The following is a 22,660-nucleotide window of genomic DNA, read 5'->3' as shown; positions in this document are numbered from 1 at the left end:
TAGCATGTAGTTTATCCATTAAATTTAGTTAAGTATGACTGATATTTTTAACCTAATGGAGAATTATGTCATGTGCTATTGAGTAACAGAGAATAGACAAAGATATTTTAAGTAAGTAATACAGAATGGTGAGCCAAGTTCATTCACTAGCTTAATGACTTCATCTAGCATATTAGTTTTTCTTAAAAAAAAAAAAGGCTTTTTGTTTTAAAATAATTTTAGACTTAAAGTCTAGAGTATATGTATATGTAAAGATACTAGATATAAAGTATGTGAATAGCTTCACCTAGTGTTAACCTGTTACATACTATGTACATTTATCAAAACTGAGAAATCAGCATTGGTGCAGTACTTTATTTAGACTTCATCAGTTTTATCGCTGCTTTCTTTGTTGTTTAAGGATCAAATCCAGGATCCTGCATTTAGTTGTGATGTCGTTTTAATCTCTCCAGTCAGTGACAGTTCCTCAGCCTTTGCAATTTTTTTCATGACCCTCATAGTTTTGAAGAGTCCTGGTCAGGTATTTTGTAGAATGCCCTTCAGTTTATGTTCGTCCAGTGTTTTTCATAGTTAGATTGCAGTTGTGGATTTGAGGAAGAAGACCACAGAGGTGGTGTGCTTTTCTCGGTGCATCGTTTCAGCATGGTGTTGATGTATCTTTTTACTGGGGATGTTATCCTTGATCACGTAATTAAGATAGTTGATTGCTATATTTCTCTACTACAAGCTACTATATTCCCCTTTGTAATTAATAAATATTTGGAGGGAGATACTTTGAGGCTTTGCAAATATTCTTTTCCTCCTTAAACCTTTGTCCACTGAGTTTAGTAGCATTCATCAGTGGATCTTGCCTATAGCGATTATTATTAGGTTTCCTGGTGGTGATTTTCTATCTCTTTCATACCTTCTACATTTATGAATTGGAATTCTTCTCTAAAGAAGAGTTGTCTCTGGAATTCCCTGACGGACCAGTGGTTAGGACTCTGAGTTTTCACTGCTGAGAGCCCAGGTTTGATCCCTGGTCAGGGAAGTAAGATCCCATAAGCCATGCAACGCAGCCAAAAAAACCACAACAGTTGTGTTTTCCCCCTTGTTTACTTATCAGTTCAGTCATCTATTTCAAAATGAAACTCATGAATATTTGTTTTATATGAGTTATAATCTCACAAGATCATTTTTTACTTTGTTCAGATTGCTCTTGTTCTCCCCCTCGGATCACTTTCATGCATCCTGATATAAAAGGATAGTTGAGGTGCATCATGCATTTTTCCTTCTCAGCCACTGGAATCAGCCACTTCTCCAAAGAGCCTGATTTGTCTTATTTTTAAGACAAGATCTGGGCCCTAGATATGCTAGTTATTTTATTACTAGAATATCACTGCTTCTAGGCCATCTCAGTGGACAGAGCTTGGAAAGATATGAATAAATACTAACATATACATATGCATCTTTATGTTATCTGTCTACATTTTTTTTAAATGACCAAAAACAGTGATATCATAGTGACTGATAACTTGTGAATCTAACCTCGCACCAGTAGACCTGCTTATTTCTAACTTCTTTCCCTGACAGTGAGAAACATGTCTCTCACTATAACTTTTTTTGTATATATTATTACACATTTATACTATCTGAGTAATACAGTTTCTGATTGTGCTTCAGCAAAATCATAAATTAGTACATAAAGCATTCTGTAAAATTGTTCTAGAATATTCATAAATAACAAAGCAACTATATCTGTATTAGTATATATAGAATTCTGCATACTCTAAAAGCACCTTCAAGAAATGAATTTTAGAAAGAATTTGAAAATCAAGTGTGATATTATTTCTGACTTGATCTTTTGCTTAATTAGTTATTTATCATTTTATATATTTTAGTTATATGACGACAAAGTTGTATTCTTAAACTGGTTTAGGTGTTTGGGTTTGCTTTGAAAATCTTTTTTTTGTTTTTTTAATAGGTCTTAACTTGCAGAGTCAGTTTAATCTGGAAAATGTCACTGTTTTCAATACCAATGAGCAGGAAAGCACATTGGGTCAGAAGGTGAGGCTGATGTGAAATCAACAGAACATATTTTAAGTTTGTTATTGAGATAACTAGAACTTCCCAGGTGGCACAGTGGTAAAGAATACTCAGGAGACATGGGTTCAATCCCATGTCTGGGTCAGGGAAGATCCCCTGGAGAAGGAAGTAACAAGCCACTCCAGTGTTCTTGCCTAGAAAATTCCATGGACAGAGGAGCATGGCGGGCTATACAGTCCATGGGGTCACAGAGTCGGACCCAACTGAGCATATGTGGCATTGAAAACAGTCCAGAGTTGGCAAATGATTAGACATTCATTACCTGCTCTTCATTTAGGAGCAAGTTACAAAGTTTAAAAAATTTTTAATAAGATATAACTGATATTTCACATTAATCAGAATACTTGACTTAATTTATCCCTTAAATTATAATCATTGTCAATTTGGAAATGATACTGACTTTAAGATTTTTCCTTTCCCTTTTATGTATCTTTTAGGTATTTCTTGGACTATTCTATGTAAACTAGTTGTTTAAAATTTTTCAATATGGAGCTGGATACCAAGCATATCCTAAAGTGTTCCCAGATAATAAGTGTTATGTGTACGAGTTGGGGAAGATTTTCAGAGTTCAATTAAAGCTGGGGAAAAAAACTACTTAAATTCCCTTTGAGGGTTAGTTACTGTGATTCATGGAGTCCTTAGTGTACTAATGATCCTCTCACTTCTCCAGAGATCATTGTGTACTATATTTCCAAATCATGTTTTGCCATAGATTCTCTTCGTGGAGAGAATCTACTGACCACATTTGGAAAAGGACTGGTTTAAAACTTTACACTATGTCTTCATGATTATCTTATTGTCATACTGCTCTTGAGTTCTTGGATCCCTGTTGTATAGAATTCTCTCTGCCTGACAACTGCTTCATGACCAGATGTACATTTTTTAAAATTTAGCACACAGAGGACAGAGAAGAAGGAATGGATGTAGAAGAAGGTGAAATGGGAGATGATGAAGCTCCAACAACTTGGTGAGTGTTTAGAAGTTCAGATTTCTTGATTTACACAGAAAATACCTTAATGATTTACCAAGTACTAAGGTACAGAGAGGAAGGAGGTAGAATGTAGACAAGGATGAAGGAAATAATGCTTACAGATTCCTTTTATTTGTAACTTTATATATATATATATGTCTTAAAATTTTAGCTCCTAAATCACTAATGGACTGAATCATTTGGTTTCTAAATTGTGTGCAGGCAGTCTGCTGTTTAGGTGTGGCCGACCTTATACAGATGCATAACGTTTGAAAAGCTAATCACAGGCAGCTCCTCCCTTTCTCCCTTCCATTTCACTTTGCGATCATGGTGCTATATGGGTCACTAAACCTAGTTCCTGTTTCCTGTATAAAATTACAGTGTTTCTTGGAATATTTGGGCATGAAGCTTAGCAAAGATGCTAACTATAATCCATAGGTTAAGGTTTATTCAGAAAGAATGGAATAAGCTAGTATGCAATTATGTTTACAGACAGAATTAATTTTAAGTGGTGATATGGAAATATTTTTGTAGATATTGGGGGATATGAAGTAGTTGATACTGCAGCCATTTTTAACATATGGTTAATACTGAAAGACTTCATTGGCCGTTTCTGATAATAGGATTTGCTGATATAAAGTCTAAATGTCTATTTTAAAATCAAAAATTGAAACAGTTTATAGCATAATGATTGCTTGCAAAATTAAAAATTAAGAGAATATGTGTTCACGCTGAAGATTTGTAATGTATCCAGATTGAACTAGTAATGTCATTTTTATAATCCTAAATTAATATGTACCTAATGTGTTTGTTCCTTACTAGGTCTCCTTAACTTAGTGTGTGGGATATAGCACCTTTGACTTTTAACATTAGAGTCAAATGAACATTAGTTTAAACCACATAGAAATTAATTTCTTTCTCATGTAAAAGTCTGAAGACAGGTGCTTCAGGGCTGATGCAGTAGCCCTCTTGAGGGAGGTCGTCTGGGAACCCAGGTTCCTTCTAACTTCTTAGTCCACTGTCCCCGGGTATTTGCTTTTTTCCTGCCGTCTTGGATGGTTCATCATCACATCTGCCTTCCAGCCAGGGAAAAGGGAAAATGGTGAGAAATGGCCCACAGAGGACATGTGACTCCCGCTCCCAAATGATTGGGCAGGACCTAATCACATGGCCACACCTGGTGCAAGAGAGGTTGGGAAGGCAGCCTTAAATTCTGAATGTATCCAGCCAAAATTCAGGGGTTCCATTACCGAAGATAAAGACAGAATAAGGGTCTGAGAACCCCTGAAATTATTTATAGTAAAGTTTATATAAGTATTTATGAATTTGTTTTCTTTTCTGGGGAAAGAGGCTTTCATTAACTTTTTAAAAGGATTTGTGCCCCAAGGAAAACTAAAGCATTTAGATATTTCTAAAAGGACTTAAATGATTTATTTAATGTAACATTTGTTTTATCAGCTCCATTCCAATTGATTACAACCTGTACCGAAAATTTTGGTCACTTCAGGATTACTTTAGAAACCCTGTGCAATGCTATGAGAAAATCTCATGGAAAACTTTTCTCAAGGTGAGTTGCCGTTGCAGAGTACCAAAAGCCCATTATTTTATAGCTAATGGTAGAGTCAGAACTTGACTCTTGTCCAGCACACTTTTCACTATTTAGTTCTTCTGACTATATGTTTTTATACCTATTTCATGATATAGATGGTAAGCTGTAGATTACTATGTAAACAGTTGATTTTGAGAGTAGTTTATAAATTATTTGAGGATTTAAAGGTTAGTAGTTACAGCTTTGGTTTTTTATATTGGTTTGATTTTTTACATAGTATGGTCAACATGCATTGGTGAACTGTTTGCAGACTACATTCTGCCTTTATTTCACACAGAATTATTTTGCCTGTTCTGTTATTACAGGACTTTGCAGACTATGGCCTTGGACCACATCCAGCCTAATGCCTGCTTTTGTAAATAAAGTTAATACAATATTGGCAAACAGCCACACCAACAATTTTCCTATTTGTGATTGCTTTTGTGCTGTGATGGCTGACTTTTGTAGTTGAGACCATTTGATGAGTCATATGGTCTAAAATATTTGCTGTCTGACTTTTGCAGGAAAAATTTGCCTTTTTTTTTTTTTTTTTTTTTTTAAAGAATTCTCTGTATTTCTTTCCTTGGCTACTTAAAGGTCATTTTGTCCTTTTTGTTGTAATCAGAATCTAAAGTTAATAGGTATAGCTTTTAAAAGTAGAATAGTATGTATTCTGTGTTACTTTTTAAAGTTTTATATGCAATAAAGTTTTTATTTTATATGCAGTACTTTTTTTTTTCCCCTATAACTGTCCAAATTGAGATTAAATAGTAAGTGAGAAGTCACTTGGAATTGTCCCTCGGCTGGATAGAGTTTGACATCATGTTTTTATTTGGTCGCTGTCTTTAGCACAAAAGAGGCTTGAGAGTTCCCACTGCTGATTAGACAGCTAACTTTACTGACAAATCTCTTTATTCTCTCAAAACTTTACCTTCTCTGTTTTCTCCTTACACATACTACTTAAGAAATCACATATCTTCAGAAGTAGAGAGCGTATTCTAGTTTTAGAATAACCATAAAATCTCACACAGAATAGTTTTATCCTATTTTGCTGTCATAATTTTTCTTCCTTAATGTGCCTTCAGTATGCATATATGGTTAACTAGAAATAAATTACAGATTATTTTGATATAGAGAAGCACTAAGCAAGTGATTGTGCAACAGTGCCAAATTAATTTGTATTTTTATTTTGCAGTATTCTGAAGAAGTCCTAGCTGTTTTTAAGAGTTATAAATTAGATGATACTCAGGCCTCAAGGAAAAAGATGGAAGAATTGAAAACAGGAGGAGAGCATGTATATTTTGCAAAATTTTTAACAAGTGAAAAGGTATGAATCTCCTTTTTTCACGAAGCACAGTAAGAAATATTTTTGTTTTTATTATTTAGCTGATACTCTTGTAAGTTAAATACAGTAGAAAAGTTTCTGACTTTATTTTTTGTTAAAACTGGTAAATGTTAGTTTGAGAGTCCTGTTTTTTTCTTGTAGAAGTAAGACTGATTTCAAAGGTAAACGAAATTGTTGTGCATTGTCTGTTTTGTAAATTTACTTTAGGATAAGTGGGTTTTAGTTACTTTCAAGTACATATATTTGAACCTTAAGTTAGGATTTAATTTGCATTTATGAAAATATTTTGTAATTTTCCATTTAGGTACAACAAGGGGTTTTAAAATTCCCTGCTAATTTTATTTATACAGTTTAATAAGTACGTTTTTTTCAGTTACAGTGCTAAGGGATTGTGTAAGTTTCTAGTCAGGATGGCACATTGAGTTTGTTTCAGCTCACTTCTTTTGCTCCAGACACATAGCAATGATAGGTAAAATATAAAAAGAAAACCACAAAGACAAAGCTGGGCTTCCTTATCCAGAGCTGGATAAATATCTTCATGGACCAGAACTGCCAAGTAGTAAGTGAAAAGGAAGCCTTGGGCCTCCTGGATCCTATGTTCCAAGCAGGCGATGGCACCCAAGGGTTTGGCTATGAGTGAGACCAGTTGGGTTCCATGTGAGACGAGCAGCCAGAGCCACATTCACCTGCTTGAAGCCAGAGCCTGGGGTAGAAATTAACCCATTTTTGAAAAGAAGCTAAGATAGATATTACCATTCTTCTGCCAAAGGCTGTCCTTTCATTCAGAACTCTCTGATGAATTCCAAAATCCAGTGCTAAGAAAGATCACCAACAAAATCAACTATTGATGTATATGTTCCAGAACTTTATGTATGTTTTGGATGATCAAAGAGATCACTGACAATAGAACATCCTTTGAGAATAGGAAATTGTGAAACTGAAAAATTTGAGCAGAAATGAAATAGAACAGTTTAATATGACAGCTACTTGAGAGTCAAATATGATCATTGAAAGCATAGCACATAGAATTGAACAATAGATTGGACATAGATGACAAGAGAATGAGTGATGAAAAGTTCACTGAAAACAGAGTACAAAGAGACAGATTTTTTTGCTAACCTGAAAGCAGTTAGGAGCCATGGAAGATAGACTGAGAAATTCCAGCATATATTTAAGGAGGATTTCCAAAGAACAGAAGGGAGAGAATGGTGGAAAAACTAAGGGACTGAAGAAAGTCCCAAGTTCTCACATTGAAAGCGTGCTGCAGCTGCCAAGCAGGATAAAGAAAGATGAATCCATACTTCAGTACATTATGCTGTTACCTGCGAGTATAAAGAGAAGACCTTAAATAGGCCACCAAAGAGGGGAGAGGGGAAAAGCCCCACAAATATACTGGAACAGAGTTCTAACAGATATCAACAATAGGTACCAGAAAGCAGGGGAGAAATATTTCTGCTGAGAAAAAAAACAACAAAAAAACCCTATCTATCTAGAATAGTGTCTCCTTTACTGACTGTGAGCGTTTTCACCAGTGCAGACAGCGTGAGCTCTCCGGGTTAAGCACTGGAATCCCATTAGGTAATATTATGACAGAGGTATGGAAAGAAAAAAAGGCACAGAGAATTGCAGCAAAGAATGTAAGGAGTGATGTCTTGCCTGTTAGGCAGCAAGTTTATCTTAAATTTCAGCATAGAACCCTTCTTGTGCAATCTTCATATTTTCCCCATGTATTTCCAGCATACAATGCAGGCATTGATGAACCTTTAGAGTTTTACAAACTGCAGTTTGTTCGAAGACTTTTGCTGACACTCATGCCAGTTTTAACATATGAGTGTGCTTCCACTCATCTGAGAAGGCAAACACAATTACTAAACCTTTATTCAGTACATGAAATAAAACCAACTTGAAACGGTCCTCAAGGTGGGGGGCCTGAGCTGCCGTCTTTCTTGTAACACTCTTGTACTCTGGGTCTGACGCAGGGCAGCTCCATGAATATCAGTGAACATAGTGGAAAGTTTAGGGCATACTCATCATTCTTTCTTGTTTTTAGAATCCCTTCCATGTGTGAGTCAAGCCATAGTTATGGAAACAAGAGAGTAAATTCTTTGGGGCTGCCAAGCAGCCATGACTAAAGATAGGGTTTAAGAAAAAAATACCCTGCCAATGTAGGCTCTGGATCTGGAGCCTAATTCTAAAGAAGAACAAATTCTAAAAGAATTGGCAGAGAGGACTGGTTAACTGATATAAAGATAAGAATAAAGCTGGAATGAGAAATGACCCATTGTGACTATGTTATTAGCCAGAGTAATAGAAATTAGTAATAACTATAGCAAAAGAACCATTAAAAATGTTAGCTTCTCGAGAGATGAGAGCACTACATAGTCAGGATTTACACAGAGACCTAAGTCAGTATATTTATAAGTGCTGACAGGCATTTGAAAAGAAACATTCACAACGAGGGTGGTCACTGCCACTTGAACAACTTCCCAGGATTATGTAGGAACTCGGTGGTCCCTTTAAACAATTTAAGAAAGAACTGTAGTACACTTGAGAGAGGTTATGTTTTCCTTGAAATCTCTCAAGATACACAGTTGATCAGTTTTATACAGTATTTGAGAAATAGGCAGCTCCTACAGCAATACCACTTTTATATCAGAAAGACTGCTGTCCTGTTCCCTACTCCCTGACAGACAAGTCCCTGGGCTTTCCCAGAAAAGCAAAGGCTACTCAATCAACAGAAAAAAATTAATATTAAAGTTTATACATTATTTTTACCAAATTATTAGGCAAACTGGAGATTATATACAGGCACTCTTATTTGAAGTAAAGGAAACATTCTAAACTAGCTCAGATAAGGCAGGGAGAAGCCCACATCACCAAAGGCCCAAGAGAAAATCACAGGTTCGTGTGCTAGATGGCTGTTGGTTTGTCTTCCCGGGAATAGTGGTTTCCTTTTAAAGAGATATGCCTTTTATAATCTTACCCTTCTAGTTTGATTAGCTAAGCTTTGTAATTCCATTGGTTTGCATTAAGAAGCAATAAAAATAGACCTAAGAAGCTTTAAACTTACGTGGAAGAGAGAACACAAGAGAAATTTAACAACTGGAATATAGAGCACGTGCATCATAATTTGCATCCATGGAGGATGTATATAAGTAAAAACTGATCAAAAAAGTTGAAGTATTAGGGTGGAAAGAGACATACCACGCAAATACCAACAAAAAGAAAGCTACATAAATACAAATAAAATTTAAGGCAAAAATGTTAAGTAAGATGAAGGAATATACCACTCCAGTGTTCTTGCCTGGAGAATCCCAGGGACAGGGGAGCCTGGTGGGCTGCCGTCTATGGGGTCGCACAGAGTCGGACACGACTGAAGTGACTTAGCAGCAGCAGGATGAAGGAATGCATATTAAAGGAATGAGCCACGAAGAAGATATCATACACTTACCTGCACTTAATAATATACCCTCAAAATATATCAGGAAAAACTTCAAACAATATGAGAAATTGGCAGGTCCACAGTTATAGTGGGATATTTTAAGTGCCTTCATCAAAAACTGATGGGTTGAGCAAACTAAAGATTAGTAGGTAGATGGAAGATTTTAGCGATAATGAACTTGAGAACCCGATGGTTCAGGCAGACCAAGATTAACAGGTATACGATAGGTTTGCATAATAAAAAAAATAATCCTGATGTATATGTGGAAACTTGTACACAAGTACAGATAATGTTTTGAGTACACATGCAGTGTTCACAAAATTTGTGTACTAGGTCATAAAGGACGTCTCAGCGTATTTCAGAGATTTCCTGTTGTGCAGAATACACACATTCTCTGGCCATGGGGCAATTAAATTAGAACTATGAAAAGGATAGTTTTAAAAGATGTGAATGTATGGAAACATGAAAAGCATTCTCCAGGAATTAAAGAGGAAATCACAATGGAAATTCTAAATTTGTTATAAATACTTTGTTATACAGCAGACTGGAAGTATTTTGTGTCATGTGTGTGGGTCACAAAGTGAGAGGTAAAAATATTACTTGAAATATTGAAAAATATTGCACTAATGAAAAATTTAAGAACGAACGACTGAGAATTTAATAAGCTGAAAAAGATACAGAATAAGCCTTGAGAGAAGTAGATAATAGCACAAATTAATGAAATATAAGAAGCTATAGAACATAGCAAAACCAAAAGCTTGAAAAGAAAAATTTTATAAAAAGAATTTTTGTAACAGTTCTCATAGAACAAGCCTGACCAAGGAAAAAATAAAAAGGTACCAATAAACATTGTTAGCAATAAAAATAGGAGTAATTGGAAGTCAAGAGACAATAAAATGTGTAAGAGACTGTATTCTGAACTGCTGTATTTTTAGATCTAATGAAATAGTAATTTCATAGAATAATTAATTGCCACAATGGATTCACAAAGAAATTAAAACCCAGAATAAACATAGAACAAGGAAATAGTAACCAAAGTGACACCTTTCAAATTACATCAGGCCTCAATTTTTTTAAGTAGATATTATCAGTACCTCACGGAATAAAGGAAAAGCAACCTAATCTTATATAAGATTAATGTAACTTTTAAATGAAATCACGATAACGACAGACAAGAAAAAAATGTATATATCAATTTCACTTATGAATAGAGATAAAAATATATTGTAAAAACTAATAAATCAACTAGTTATTTTTTAAAAATAAAGACTAAATAATAACTAGTGCTTATTACAAAAACAAATGAGAAGGGAATTCAAAAGAATTCTCAGTAATTTTAAGAACAAGACATGGATGTCTACCAACCATACTTCTGCTCATTGCTGTAATGGAGGACCTAGTCATTTCAGTAAGAGAAAACAGAAAAGAAATGAGAGTTGTATGCCTCGGTAAGAAAAGACTGCGCTGTCTGTATTTGAAGGCGATAGAATTGTCTACAAAGAAAATCTGAGAGAACCAACAGACTTGTTTCAGTTGAGGAAGATTAAGCAAAGTTACAAAAGGAAAACATCAATAGTGTTCCTGTTAACAAAACGTTTAAAACAGCAGTGAACACTAATACCTGGGAGAGATCTTCATGGAGAAAATTATAAAAATGAAGAGGTCTGATGACATTTATAGATAGGAAGACCCAGTGCTGCTCCTCTCCAAATATGTCCATAAATCCAGTGTGTTTTGAATCAAATCCAAACAGGCTCTTTAAAGGAACTTGAATAGTTGATCTTAATACTTTTATGGAAAAGCAAACGCCAAGAGTGACTAGGAAAATTTAGAAGAAGGTGGGAACAGTTGCCCTGTCAGACAGATATTAAGACCTATAAAGGTCTAATAATTAAAACAGAGAGTAAGTATCAGTACAGGTATAAAGAAGGAAAAAGAACTAGACCTAGACAGCATGAAAAGACAAGCCAGAATTAGGAGAAGGTATTCACCACCTCCAGAACCAAGAAAGATGACTATCCTGAGTATTCCTTTGACAAAAACACAGCCACATGGAAAACTGGAAAGATGGTATGAACAAGTAACTTACAGATATAGGAACCTGCGTAGCTAATGAGCTGTGAAGTGAAGTCAAGTCGCTCGGTCGTGTCAGACTCTTTGCAACCCCATGAACTGCAGCCTACTATGCTCCTCCATCCATGGGATTCTCCAGGCAAGAGTACTGGAGTGGGTTGCCATTTCCTTCTCCAGAGGATATTCCTGACCCAGCGATCGAACCCAGGTCTCCTGCACTGTAGGCAGACGCTTTACCGTCTGAGCCACCAGGGAGGTCCAATGAGCTTAGAAAGGATGATAAACATCTGTAGTAGCTAAAGAAACTTAAATGATGAGATAATCACTTCACACAACAAATTGGCAAAATTTAAATATCCTAACAAAAAATATATTGACAGAACTGTGGGGAACAGAGAGCTAGTGCACACACCACTGCTGCTGCTCCTGCTAAGTCGTGTTAGTCGTGTCCGACTCTGTGCGACCCCATAGACGGCAGCCCATCAGGCTCCGCCGTCCCTGGGATTCTCCAGGCAAGAACACCGGAGTGGGTCGCCCTTTTCTTCTCCAATGCATGAGTATAAATTGAAAACAGCCACTTTGCAGAGCAATTTTATAACAAAGAGCAAAGTAAAAACTTCTTTTCTAAGAAGTGGGACCTAGAGAATCACACAAAAGACTCGCATTGAATTGTAACTTATGTGTCTGTGAGTGAAAATGTGGGAATTACCAAATGTTCATAAGTAAAAGACTGGGTGGGTGGTAAACTGTGGTAAATTTTTTCCCATTGAGTTTATAAAGCACCGAAAATGGATGACTTGGAACAGGGGAGCACATTGCTCACTGCATGTTGCTATAAATGCGCATTTCTGACTCCCAGCTACACTCATTTCTTAACGTGTTGTCTGTGCTGCTTCTGCCCAGCGACAACAGAGAAGTAGTCATGGTGAAGATGGTACAGCCACAAAGCTTAAGAGAATTTACAGGCTGACCTTTAACAGAAATTTGCCAACCCCTGAACTAGAGCTCCATGTATTAAGCTGTACATGTCAAAAATAATGTATGAAACAGCTTTTTGCAGAGTAAATGCATGTAGTGTGGTTTGAAAACATGCAAAACACCTTGATATTTATTGATACGTTGTATCTATAATAGTACATGTGTTAGAATCACCAACACCAGATACATGGCAGTGCTTGCCAGAGTGAAAGGAGCGTCTATCTAGAGGGGCATCAACAGTTCGATGATACTCTTTCTTTAACAAATGTGGAACAAGTAAGAACGTTAGGATTTGATATGCAACTGGATCTTGAGACATGAATGTTGTATTACTTAACTGTGCCTTTTTGAATTTTAAGAAATACTCCATAATTTGAAAATTAGGTATTTTGATCTGATATGTTAGTTAATATCTAATTTGTTAATCTGACAAATTAGTTAAGAATTTGATCAAAGAAAATGCTCTTAATATTTTGTTTTCTAGCAAAGATATTTTTAAGTATTTTGTATTAAAGTAACAGAAATGGAAGATTTCATATTTCAGTTTAGTTTTACAAGGGGTACTGTTTTGCTTTTTAATTTTCTTATTACCAAAATTTTCAAATGTGCAGAAAGGGATATTTTTTATGTGTACCATTTATTGACAGAAAGGCACATAAGGATAGCTAAGAGTGGCCTGAGTCTTTTTAGGTTTAGGATAATAATCAGAAAGGCTGAGGCCTGAGCCTAAGAGGTGCAGTAAAAACTAAGGACAATAAACGGCCCTTTATTCACAAAACAAAGACAACACAAAAATATTTGACCCATTGCATCATGTAAAGGTGTCATTTCTAAAATAACTGAAGAAAAGTAGAACCAGAAAGTGTATATTGTGGAAGAAAGAATACAATTGAGTGTTTCAGTTTTACCTCTTACTAACTGCTGTGTGACCTTGAGGGATCACTTTAACTTGTTGAGGCCTTGTTTTCTTAAGGATAGTGTGAAGCAGTTAGTTTAAATGATCAAACTAGTCTTTTCCATCTGATTCAATGTCTTGTTGACTCCTGTTTTCAATCTGTTGTTTTTATTTTTTAAAAAAAGTATCATCCAGCATAAAAAGTAAATGTGGAAAAGATGATTTTTTTAAAGCTCAAGGTAGATGAAAAGTTCGTAAACAGTGCCTGTTTCTTCAAGCCAGGGGTTCCAGGCTGAACTCCTCAGGGTCTTGCCTCGGTCTTTGTTCCTCCTATGTCTTACTTCTCATATATATGTGCCCCAACTTTAGGTTTGCTCCTGTGGTTCATGGTTGCTGCTTTTTCCAGGAAGTCTTCCTGGAGTAGTTTAGGCAAATAGGTGAATGGTGGAGCCTCTCCGTGAATTAGCCAGCACTGGAGAAAAGTAGGCTTTGTTGGGGGAAATTGGTGTGTGTGATTTTGGACGGAAAATCTGATCGATTGTCAGTGGGACATTCAGATGAGGTGTGAAGTAGCTTCTTGAGGACACAGATCTGGAGCTGAGCGAGATGAAAGTATAGATCTGGTATATAGTTTGGTTAACAGCTTATATGTGGTAATTTAAAAAGAGTGTAGACTAGAAGGAGAACAATGCATCAAACCAAATCCTAAAGAAAATCAGCACTTGAGAGAGAAGGAGGAAAGGAGAGGAGAGGAAGAAGATTGAGAATTGGAGGAAAACTAGGAAGATGTGACTTCATGGAAGCCGAGCATATCAGGCAGGATGAGGACTATGAAGAGTGTTCACTGGATGTAACAAGTCAGTCATTGGTGATCTTGACGAAAACATTTCCTGTGGGTTGGTGACGCAGTGCCCCACGGGTTGTGGCAGGCTGAGGGCTGGATGGGAGCACTGAATGTAGCCAGTTCTTTCAAGAAGCTTTGCTCTTCAGGGAGGAGAAGGTGAGGCTGTGGGGTCTTTTTGAGAGAAGTTATTAAATGCTCAGTGGGAAAGAAAAAAGGGTTGAAGACAAGCACCAGGGTAGTTACTGATGGGACATCCAGACAGAAGGATCAGCTTCAGTGGTGATGTTGTGGCAGAGGATCGAGGCAGACGAGGATGTGGGTGCAGTGGAAACATCCAGTTAGTGAGTTTTTCCTCCTCGTTTAAGGTAGAGGTGGTTATGCACTGAGAGCGAGAGGGCTGGGTAGCAAGTAGTATTCTGCTAAGTGCAGGGCAAGAAATAGTCGCCGTGGAGAAGCCTTGGAGGGTGAAGGTGCTGAGTAGAGATCAGGGAGACTTCTAAACTGGAGACAGTAGCATAGCGGTGGTTCCATCTGCATGGCTGTGAGATCTGTATTTTCTTTGAAGCAGTTCTACCTGCAGCCTCAATGGGGAGCCTCAGTGTTTATCAGGATAGAGAAGGTGACCAACAATTGGTTTGATCCAGGTTGCCCTTTTGCCTGGTAGATGTGACAGAAGTATGGGACGAGGGTGTCAGAGAAGTTGGCAAGATGGTGATTGAAGAGCCAGACCATGTGGGCTAGAGCAGGGGTCCCTTGACTGCAGCTCACAGGCCACATCTGGCCCACTTCCTGCTTGTTTTTTAACATTTACATGTTTACATTAAGTACCTGCATACTATCCATCACATGCCTTTTGGCTCACATAGCCTAAAGTATTTACTCTCTGGCGCTCTAAGGAAACGTTTCCTGACCTAGACTACAATAGGGTTAGAGTGAAAACGGGGTGAGACTTAGAGATATGCAGAAAGTAAGGGTTCAAGGAACATAAGTTCTCAATAAAGTCCAAATCTTAAGTACATTGGGCAGTTGAGTGGCAGACCTTTTGGATAGGAGCTCGTGAGTAAAGATTTCAGAGCTGGGCATCTGTGAGTGACAGCCAGGCCCGGTAGGGCCGTGGTAGTGGGGGACCAAGTGGAGGGGGCGGCGACGGTCAGTGGAGTTGAGGTCGGAACTGAGAGCCCAGGTGGAGGAGATAGAGTCATCCAGCACTGGAGGAAGGGAAGGCTGCGAGCATGCCATTCAGCTTCCTGGTTAGGGATGGTTAATATGATAACAGAAAAGACATGGGGTTTGCTTGAACAAGAGCCGGCCCTGGAGAAGTGGCTGGTGAGTAATATGGCTAATGACTGTTGGCCGCCGTGTGACCAGGTCCCCCGGGATGGCTGTTCTCTTGCTCTGTCCGTCCCCTGCCGGCAGTGCCTGCTTCATCTGCTTACGTGAATGACCTTCTGCACACCTGCCCCAGGCCCCAGCTAGTGACTGTTCTCATCTTTAGCTCAGAGTGGCTTCGCCTGGAGAGGGTGTAGCCCAGCTGCTGGGTTAGTAGGTGGAAGCATCGCCCAAGGAACTTGGGACCTGGAGCTGGAGACAGGTTCCAGGGGATGTCAGGAGACTCACTGGTTATTCCTGTAGAAGACGGCAACCTCCCACTGTTGCTTTAGGTCTCAGGGGCAGAACAGCATGGGCAGGTGTGTAGGAGGTCTGTCATGAGCAGGGTAAAAGTGAGGCGGGCACTGCAGGGGAGGGCACTGCAGGGGAGGACGGACAGAGAGCAGCAGCTTGCCCTCCGCCTCCAGGGACTGATCAGATGCCTTCATCCCTGAGGTCATCCTACAGGGTGACCACTAGGTGGCAGTGTTGTTGAAGAGCTTCCTCAAATCACCTTCAAGTCCTTTCTCATGGAGATCGTGTGATAATACAGGTGTGATGATTTTCTCTAAAATACCACAGTCCATTTTATTCGTGGGTGATTCTTCACTTCTGAGTCTTCTCATTTTCTTGTTATTGAGCACCCACCCTGCTGCGGGCACTTTTAGGACTACAAAGAGCTGCATCTCTTGGCATGTTTATCCACGGGGACCCTCCTTTGGCCACTATTTCTTTACATGTCATTCTTCCTTGCCTTTACTTTTTTATATGTCTCCTTTTGTTCTGACCTCAGGACCACAGATAGAACATTGTTAACGACTGACATAAATCTCATGGCATAACTGGTTAAGAATTCTAAACGAAGCCTTTGCTACACTCTCCTGGGGCTTGTGTGGTAATGGCTCACGTACAGTGAGTTCTCTGCATGGTTTTTGAGTTGAAATCTTCCATTTCTGTAGGCACATCTCCTGTACTTTTAGGCAGAGTTTGAATTTAATGTGCTGTTCTCTGTTGTGCTTGTTTTTTGAGTAGTTGATGGATTTACAGCTGAGTGACAGTAACTTCCGTCGACACATCCTGCTGCAGTATCTCATTTTATTTCAGTATCTCAAGGGGCAGGTCAAATTCAAAAGGTGAGTTAACATAGGTAGTAAATGGCTTATGAACGGCAGCAAAGAGAAAGATTGCTTGTTGATGTATTTGATGTACTTTTTTTATGTACTGGGCTCATTTTATTTCTAAGGCTCACATCCCTGAAAACTAGATAATCAAGGGCTTTTGTAAGATACAAGACACTAAGGAATTCGTTTTAGAGAAAAGGCTGTCAGTGTCTTTCCTGGAGAGCGCCAGGCATCCCGGAGTTCTCAGTTGTCGTGGGTGGAGCTAGTCCTCACCTCGCTCACAACTTCTCCCAACCTCATTTGCTAACTCAGCCAATAATGGTTTTTCTCCAGGTGTGGGACTGTCTAGGACATTACGACTGAAAAAAATTAAATAAATCTTTGAAGCACAGAGGCGTTGTGGTTTCCTGGGCTTTTCAGGAAACCTGCTCAGGACCTGTGCTGTCGGTCCCATACCTCCTGCAGTGCAGCCCCATCCTTCTGGCCCACGCGTCCCTGAGGCAGAGCTCCTCGAGACCAGATGGAAATGTGTAGGGCAGTGTTGTGTCAGTTGTGTAAAGAACGTGGCTTTCTTCCTGCTGGTTTGGAATCCCACTTTCCTCACTCACTAGCCGCACTTCAGCTTTCAGACTTGTAATTTTAAGGTAACACATAGGGAGCACTCAAAGGTGTTGTTATCCTTGTCTGTTGCGGAGGTGTAGTATGACATAGTAGAAACGAGGGGCAGACCTGGGTTTGAATTTAAGCTTCAGACCTAAGCTTTGAGCCCCTGTAGTCTGTTTAACATACGCACATTTCCTCATTTTGAAAATTTAATGAGTTACGTTTGTGACGTTCTTAGATCCTGGCATTATCAGTATTCACTGGATGGCTATAAACTACAGGGAGCCTAGTACAGTGAGAGCTGAACCAATGGCAGCTGCTAACAATCTGGGTCTGTCTTCAGCCTTCTCTAGGGTTTGGGGGTTTCATTTATTACATTTAGAATGCGTTTGAGGGGAACACAGTATGAGTTATTTGCGTCTTGGAGAGGAGTATGTTAATATTTTCTCTGAGGCTTTTATGCCATATTGAACCTATTCTAGAAAACCGTCATTGCTCTGTTCATAGTTAATCAGATTTGATTCACTGAATGTTTTATTCCCCATTATATATTTTAATGGCTTCAATTCCAACCATCTTTCTAAAGAATAAAATACAAGAATTTTCTCTTACAATTTGTGATCTCATTTTGGTAATTTTTGACTGTTTACAGCACAGTTGACTTCTCTGTTACATGCTTTGTGTTTCAGAGAGTAGATAAACCTTTAAGTTGAATAAACATTCTTGAAACTCAACCATGCTTTTATTGCTTTGTTTCCTAGTTCAAACTATGTTTTAACTGATGAGCAATCACTCTGGATTGAAGATACTACAAAATCAGTTTATCAAGTAAGTTCATCATGCAACAAACCCATGATTGAACAAAATGAAAATTTAGAATTTTCTTTGTTTCAGCCCCAAATAGGAAAATAAGGATAAAGTTAAGCTCAGGTACAAGACCACAAACACTTCTTGGTTCTCTGCCTACAACCACTCCTATGATGCAGAAAGTTGTTGAAAGCTTAGTATATTCTTTCTAATCACAGCTACTATCTGAAAACCCCCCTGATGGAGAAAGATTTTCAAAGATGGTAGAGGTATGTGTTTTATATTTACGTAGTCTTTTTAGCACCCAGTAAACTCTCAAAAGTCTTCATTATGGAAATGTAATTTATTTTCCCCAGCATATATTAAACACTGAAGAAAACTGGAACTCATGGAAAAATGAAGGCTGCCCAAGTTTTGTGAAAGAAAGGTAAGTGTATACTCATCTCAAGCAGTGTGAGAAAGGCATTTCAGAATATAGCTTGACACGATTATTTTACATGACATCCATACCTGTGTCAATGTATTCAAGTAACAGTATAAACTGAACTCTGTAAAGATACAACTGCTTTGATTTACTTCTGTTATTATCGAGGGGAAAATGCTTGCTGTGTACCCACATCTTGTAGTTTGTCCCCTCGTGTGGCATTTTTGTCTTCTCTCTGAGGAGTGTGATAATATGAAGCGTCCATGTACTTTAGGAAGAAAACAGTAACTAAATTTTCTTGTACGTTTAACCCTGTTCCGTCTCTGCCATCCATCTGAAATCCCATTGTTTTCACAGAACATCAGACAGCAAGCCCACAAGAGCAGTACGGAAAAGAGCAGCGCCGGAGGACTTCCTGGGCAAAGGGCCCAGCAAAAAAATTCTGATGGGCAAGTAAGTAAACCTGGCTCCGTAGTGGGGTCATCACAGAAGCGTTTACATAGTGAAAATATTGCTCTAAGAACTCTCCAGGTTTTGTGCTTCTCCAAGTTTCTTGTGTTTGGTATGTACGTAGATGACTAAAGCAAACTGCACCTGATTAGCCCTTAGGGTTCACATAAGACAGAACTGCCGTTTAGTCTCCGGCTTACAAGATCCACCGCTATAGGTTCTGCTGTATTTTCGTGTCAGAAAATCCACTTGCTGTCAGGTTGATGCATCTCGTTTCTGGTTGTTGCCGGGCACTATAATCCTTGCATTTCTTCTGCCTTCCAGTTAACTGTTCTTTGCTTTATAGTGCATTTGATTATTTTAGAAAAAAGTTAATGGTTATTATTACTTAATAAAATATATGCTCATATAGAAAATTTGCTAAATACCAAAATGTAATGATCAAAACTCATCACCACCCCAAAATTCACTGTTTACTCCAACTGTTTTTATAGCTTTAACGTATAGGAGAATGGTGTCCATAAAGAACATATTTATTTTTGTGTGTTTTGTAGTGATGAGTTAACAAGGCTTTGGAATCTCTGTCCTGACAACATGGAAGCCTGTAAATCAGAGACAAGGCAAGTTTAAAATGTTTCATATGAAGTGTTGCTTTTCTCAGATGTTAACTAGCATAGAATTTTTTGTCAGCTATAAGCAGAGCTCAAAAGAAATTTTAAAATTTATTGTGGTTGACTTCGGCTTTGGCCACCTGATGTGAAGAAGTGACTCACTGGAAAAGACCCTGATGCTGAGAAAGACTGAAGGCGGGAGGAGAAGGGGACAACAGAGGATGAAATGGTTGGATGGCACGACTCAGCTCAGCAGAACATAGCTTTCCCTAGAACACCTAGAGGTGCTGATAAAATAACTGTAGAAATCACAAGAAAGAAGGATTCACAAAAGAAGGGAGAACGAAAAATCAGAGTAAGAACTGCAGCTCAGTTACTTACAGCTGGGAGCAGTGCAGGTTGAGTCCCACTTTGGGAACCAAAGAACGTGGGTTTTATAGCAAGAGGCCAGAAAGTAAGGCTTCAGGCCTGCAGGTTGGTCACTGAGTGCCCTTGGGTAAAGCTGAGGCCCTCAACACACTCTGTAAAAAAAGGGCAGTGCGGAAGGAAGAGGGACTCGCTCACTGGCACAGGAAGCAAGGAGCTTATCCACTCCCACCTGAGATGTGGGCAAAAAGAAAAAGGTATTCCCTGAGGAATTATAACCATCTCTGCTGTTATGTGGCCTCAGAGTTTAAACTTACACTACCGGCAGCAGTGTGAAGGAACAGCCTAAGCTAAGAGGGCGAAAGCTTTTTCTAGGGAGAGGGGGAAATCGCATCTTCTACCTAATCCACTCAGGGATTCTAAAGATAAGCTCACCATCCAAACCTAAAACGATTTACCATGACTAAGAATCAACAGGTAGAACACGCAACTGAAAGGAACATGACAGTCTCAGAAAGGACCAGGCAAATTTGAAAAAAACAAGTACATCTTCTAGCAACAAGAAATTATAGCCATTTTGTACAACACAGAGAATATAGTTAATGTTTTGTAATAACTGTAAATGGAAAATCAAATCTTTATACAATTTTTAAAGGTTATGTCCTTTTTAAAAAAGAAAACACAGCCACTTGTCGTTTCAGCATGACAAGATTTAAGTCTCTTTGTGGAGAGACCCATCTTTTAATCAAATATGTCATCTGATCAAATTCTTGGGTCTTGCTTGCTTGCGTGTATCAAATTTTATTTCTAAACACAAATTCAGGAAAGATGCAATTAAAAGTCAGTCATGCCACCATGGTAACAATCTAAATTAAGCTCAGTTGTTGAACTGTGTTGTCTGATCATCATTTCACTTTGGTTCTGGTTTCAAAAAAAATTTATCCACGGATGTGGATGTGAAAACCTCCTGCTTGCGGGTCAAATTTAAGTGCTCTCAAACCCCGGGCTGCCCTCTGTGGCAGCAGCACTGCCGTGCGTGACAGTATACAGCGCTGTGTGTGTTCCCTTCCAGACTAGACTGTATATGATGGGGGGATCAGGGGGCACCACACTGCCCTCCACTGTCCCCTTTGAGAAGTTTAGTTTTGTGTCACTTCCTTAAAAATCTGAGTTCCTAAGTAATCTAATTGTAATTAAATCAGTGTGGTTAATACTAGAATCTTTATTGCCTCCATTTTATGAGTATTAAGCACACACATGATCTTCACTAGTTATTTTAACACCCAGGGAATACATGCCAACTTTGGAGGAATTCTTCGAAGAAGCCATTGAACAGGCAGACCCTGAAAACATGGTTGAAAGTGAATACAAGTAAGTGATGTTTCTCATGAGCTGATTTCCTCCATCTTAAGCACTGCATATATATCAGAACACTAAGGGAGACCTTTGATACAAGTAGTACTTTTCTTAGGTGAGGTTATCTGCCAGCTTCATGTTACCCCATGTCCTGATTTCAACGACCATTCCCATTTTGACAAACGAGCAACTCAGAATGATGCTTTGTGTCAGGAGTGGAGAGATCCCCTTAGTACCCATCTATCACCTCTTTCCTCTGTTCCCCTTCAGTTCATGGTATGTCCCACAGCCACTGATAACGAGCTACTCTAAGACCTCACGGGGGCTTCCAGATCACTTGCAGAAAATCTTAAATGGAACAGATCTGTGCTCTGGACTCTCTGTGGCTCACCTATTTCTGGAACATGCTCTCTGGTCTCTGAGGTTTCTCTTGCCATAGGTGTTACTGCCACAGGGGAGCATCTGGCAGATCCTGTTCTTGGTCTTGGTGTTCGTGGTCTAGGCTATTGGCTGTGTCCTTTTCAGTTTTGGAGTCACTTTTTATCCACCAAGGTTGATATTGAGCAAATGAAAGTTCAAATGTTATATAAACTTTTTTAAAAAGCATGGTGAAATCTGTTGGGTTTATCAAACATTCTGAAACTCACAGTTGCAGGCAGCACTGCCAGTGAGGAGAGAAACTCTGAGCAGTGAGCCTCTGAGTAGCTTCTAAGTGGTGAGGCAGATGGCTTCTGTCCTGCACACACAGCATCTGGCCAGTCCTGGACACCTACTAATTGACCTTTAAATGTCTGTAAACTTTTAAAATGTTTTTGCTGCATATGAACCTGCCCCTTCGGACTCTGCTGGTTTCTATTTGTAAGTGAACTGCATGCCGAGAGGTTCTCTAGGGCTCCGGTCAGAGTAAGAAGAATGGTGCCTTCAGCTACTGATCTGAGCGTAGTTTCATCTGGTGAACTAAGTACATTAACTAGAAAAGAATATAAAAATTATAACTAACTATATAAATCACAAGATTGATGTCTCTTTTTATAGGGCTGTGAACAACTCAAATTATGGTTGGAGAGCCCTAAGACTGTTAGCACGGAGAAGCCCTCACTTCTTCCAGCCAACCAACCAGCAGTTTAAAAGTTTGCCAGAATACCTCGAAAACATGGTAATAAAGCTAGCCAAGGAATTACCAGTAAGTAGGAGTGATGAGTGTTTTATCCTTCAGTTGGTGTTATCTTCTTTTGTAAAACTGCTGTTGCTGTTTGAGCTAAGAGCTGAATTTCACTTTAATCATGTGGAAAAAATATGATCCACAGACCCCATTGTTTTAGAATGAGGAAATA

The 22,660-nt window shown here is 38.6% G+C and overlaps 1 protein-coding gene across 1 annotated transcript in view; it reads left to right on the top strand.

The window, feature by feature from the left end:
• Positions 1-22,660, top strand: part of THOC1 (THO complex 1) — a 37,245-nt gene that overhangs the window by 12,862 nt on the left and 1,723 nt on the right. The window contains exons 8-19 of the mRNA XM_027525786.1: positions 1,964-2,046; positions 2,979-3,052; positions 4,514-4,622; positions 5,839-5,970; positions 16,621-16,721; positions 18,074-18,140; positions 18,338-18,388; positions 18,476-18,546; positions 18,901-18,996; positions 19,548-19,613; positions 21,258-21,341; positions 22,362-22,509. Of these exons, the coding sequence (XP_027381587.1) occupies positions 1,964-2,046; positions 2,979-3,052; positions 4,514-4,622; positions 5,839-5,970; positions 16,621-16,721; positions 18,074-18,140; positions 18,338-18,388; positions 18,476-18,546; positions 18,901-18,996; positions 19,548-19,613; positions 21,258-21,341; positions 22,362-22,509 (1,082 nt within the window). The remainder of the gene's footprint in view (positions 1-1,963; positions 2,047-2,978; positions 3,053-4,513; positions 4,623-5,838; positions 5,971-16,620; positions 16,722-18,073; positions 18,141-18,337; positions 18,389-18,475; positions 18,547-18,900; positions 18,997-19,547; positions 19,614-21,257; positions 21,342-22,361; positions 22,510-22,660) is intronic.

This window comes from Bos indicus x Bos taurus, chromosome 24 (assembly GCF_003369695.1).
Source record: "Bos indicus x Bos taurus breed Angus x Brahman F1 hybrid chromosome 24, Bos_hybrid_MaternalHap_v2.0, whole genome shotgun sequence".
NCBI lineage: Eukaryota > Metazoa > Chordata > Mammalia > Artiodactyla > Bovidae > Bos > Bos indicus x Bos taurus.
Note: the sequence above shows the minus strand (reverse complement) of the source record. Positions and strands in the feature narration are given on the sequence as shown.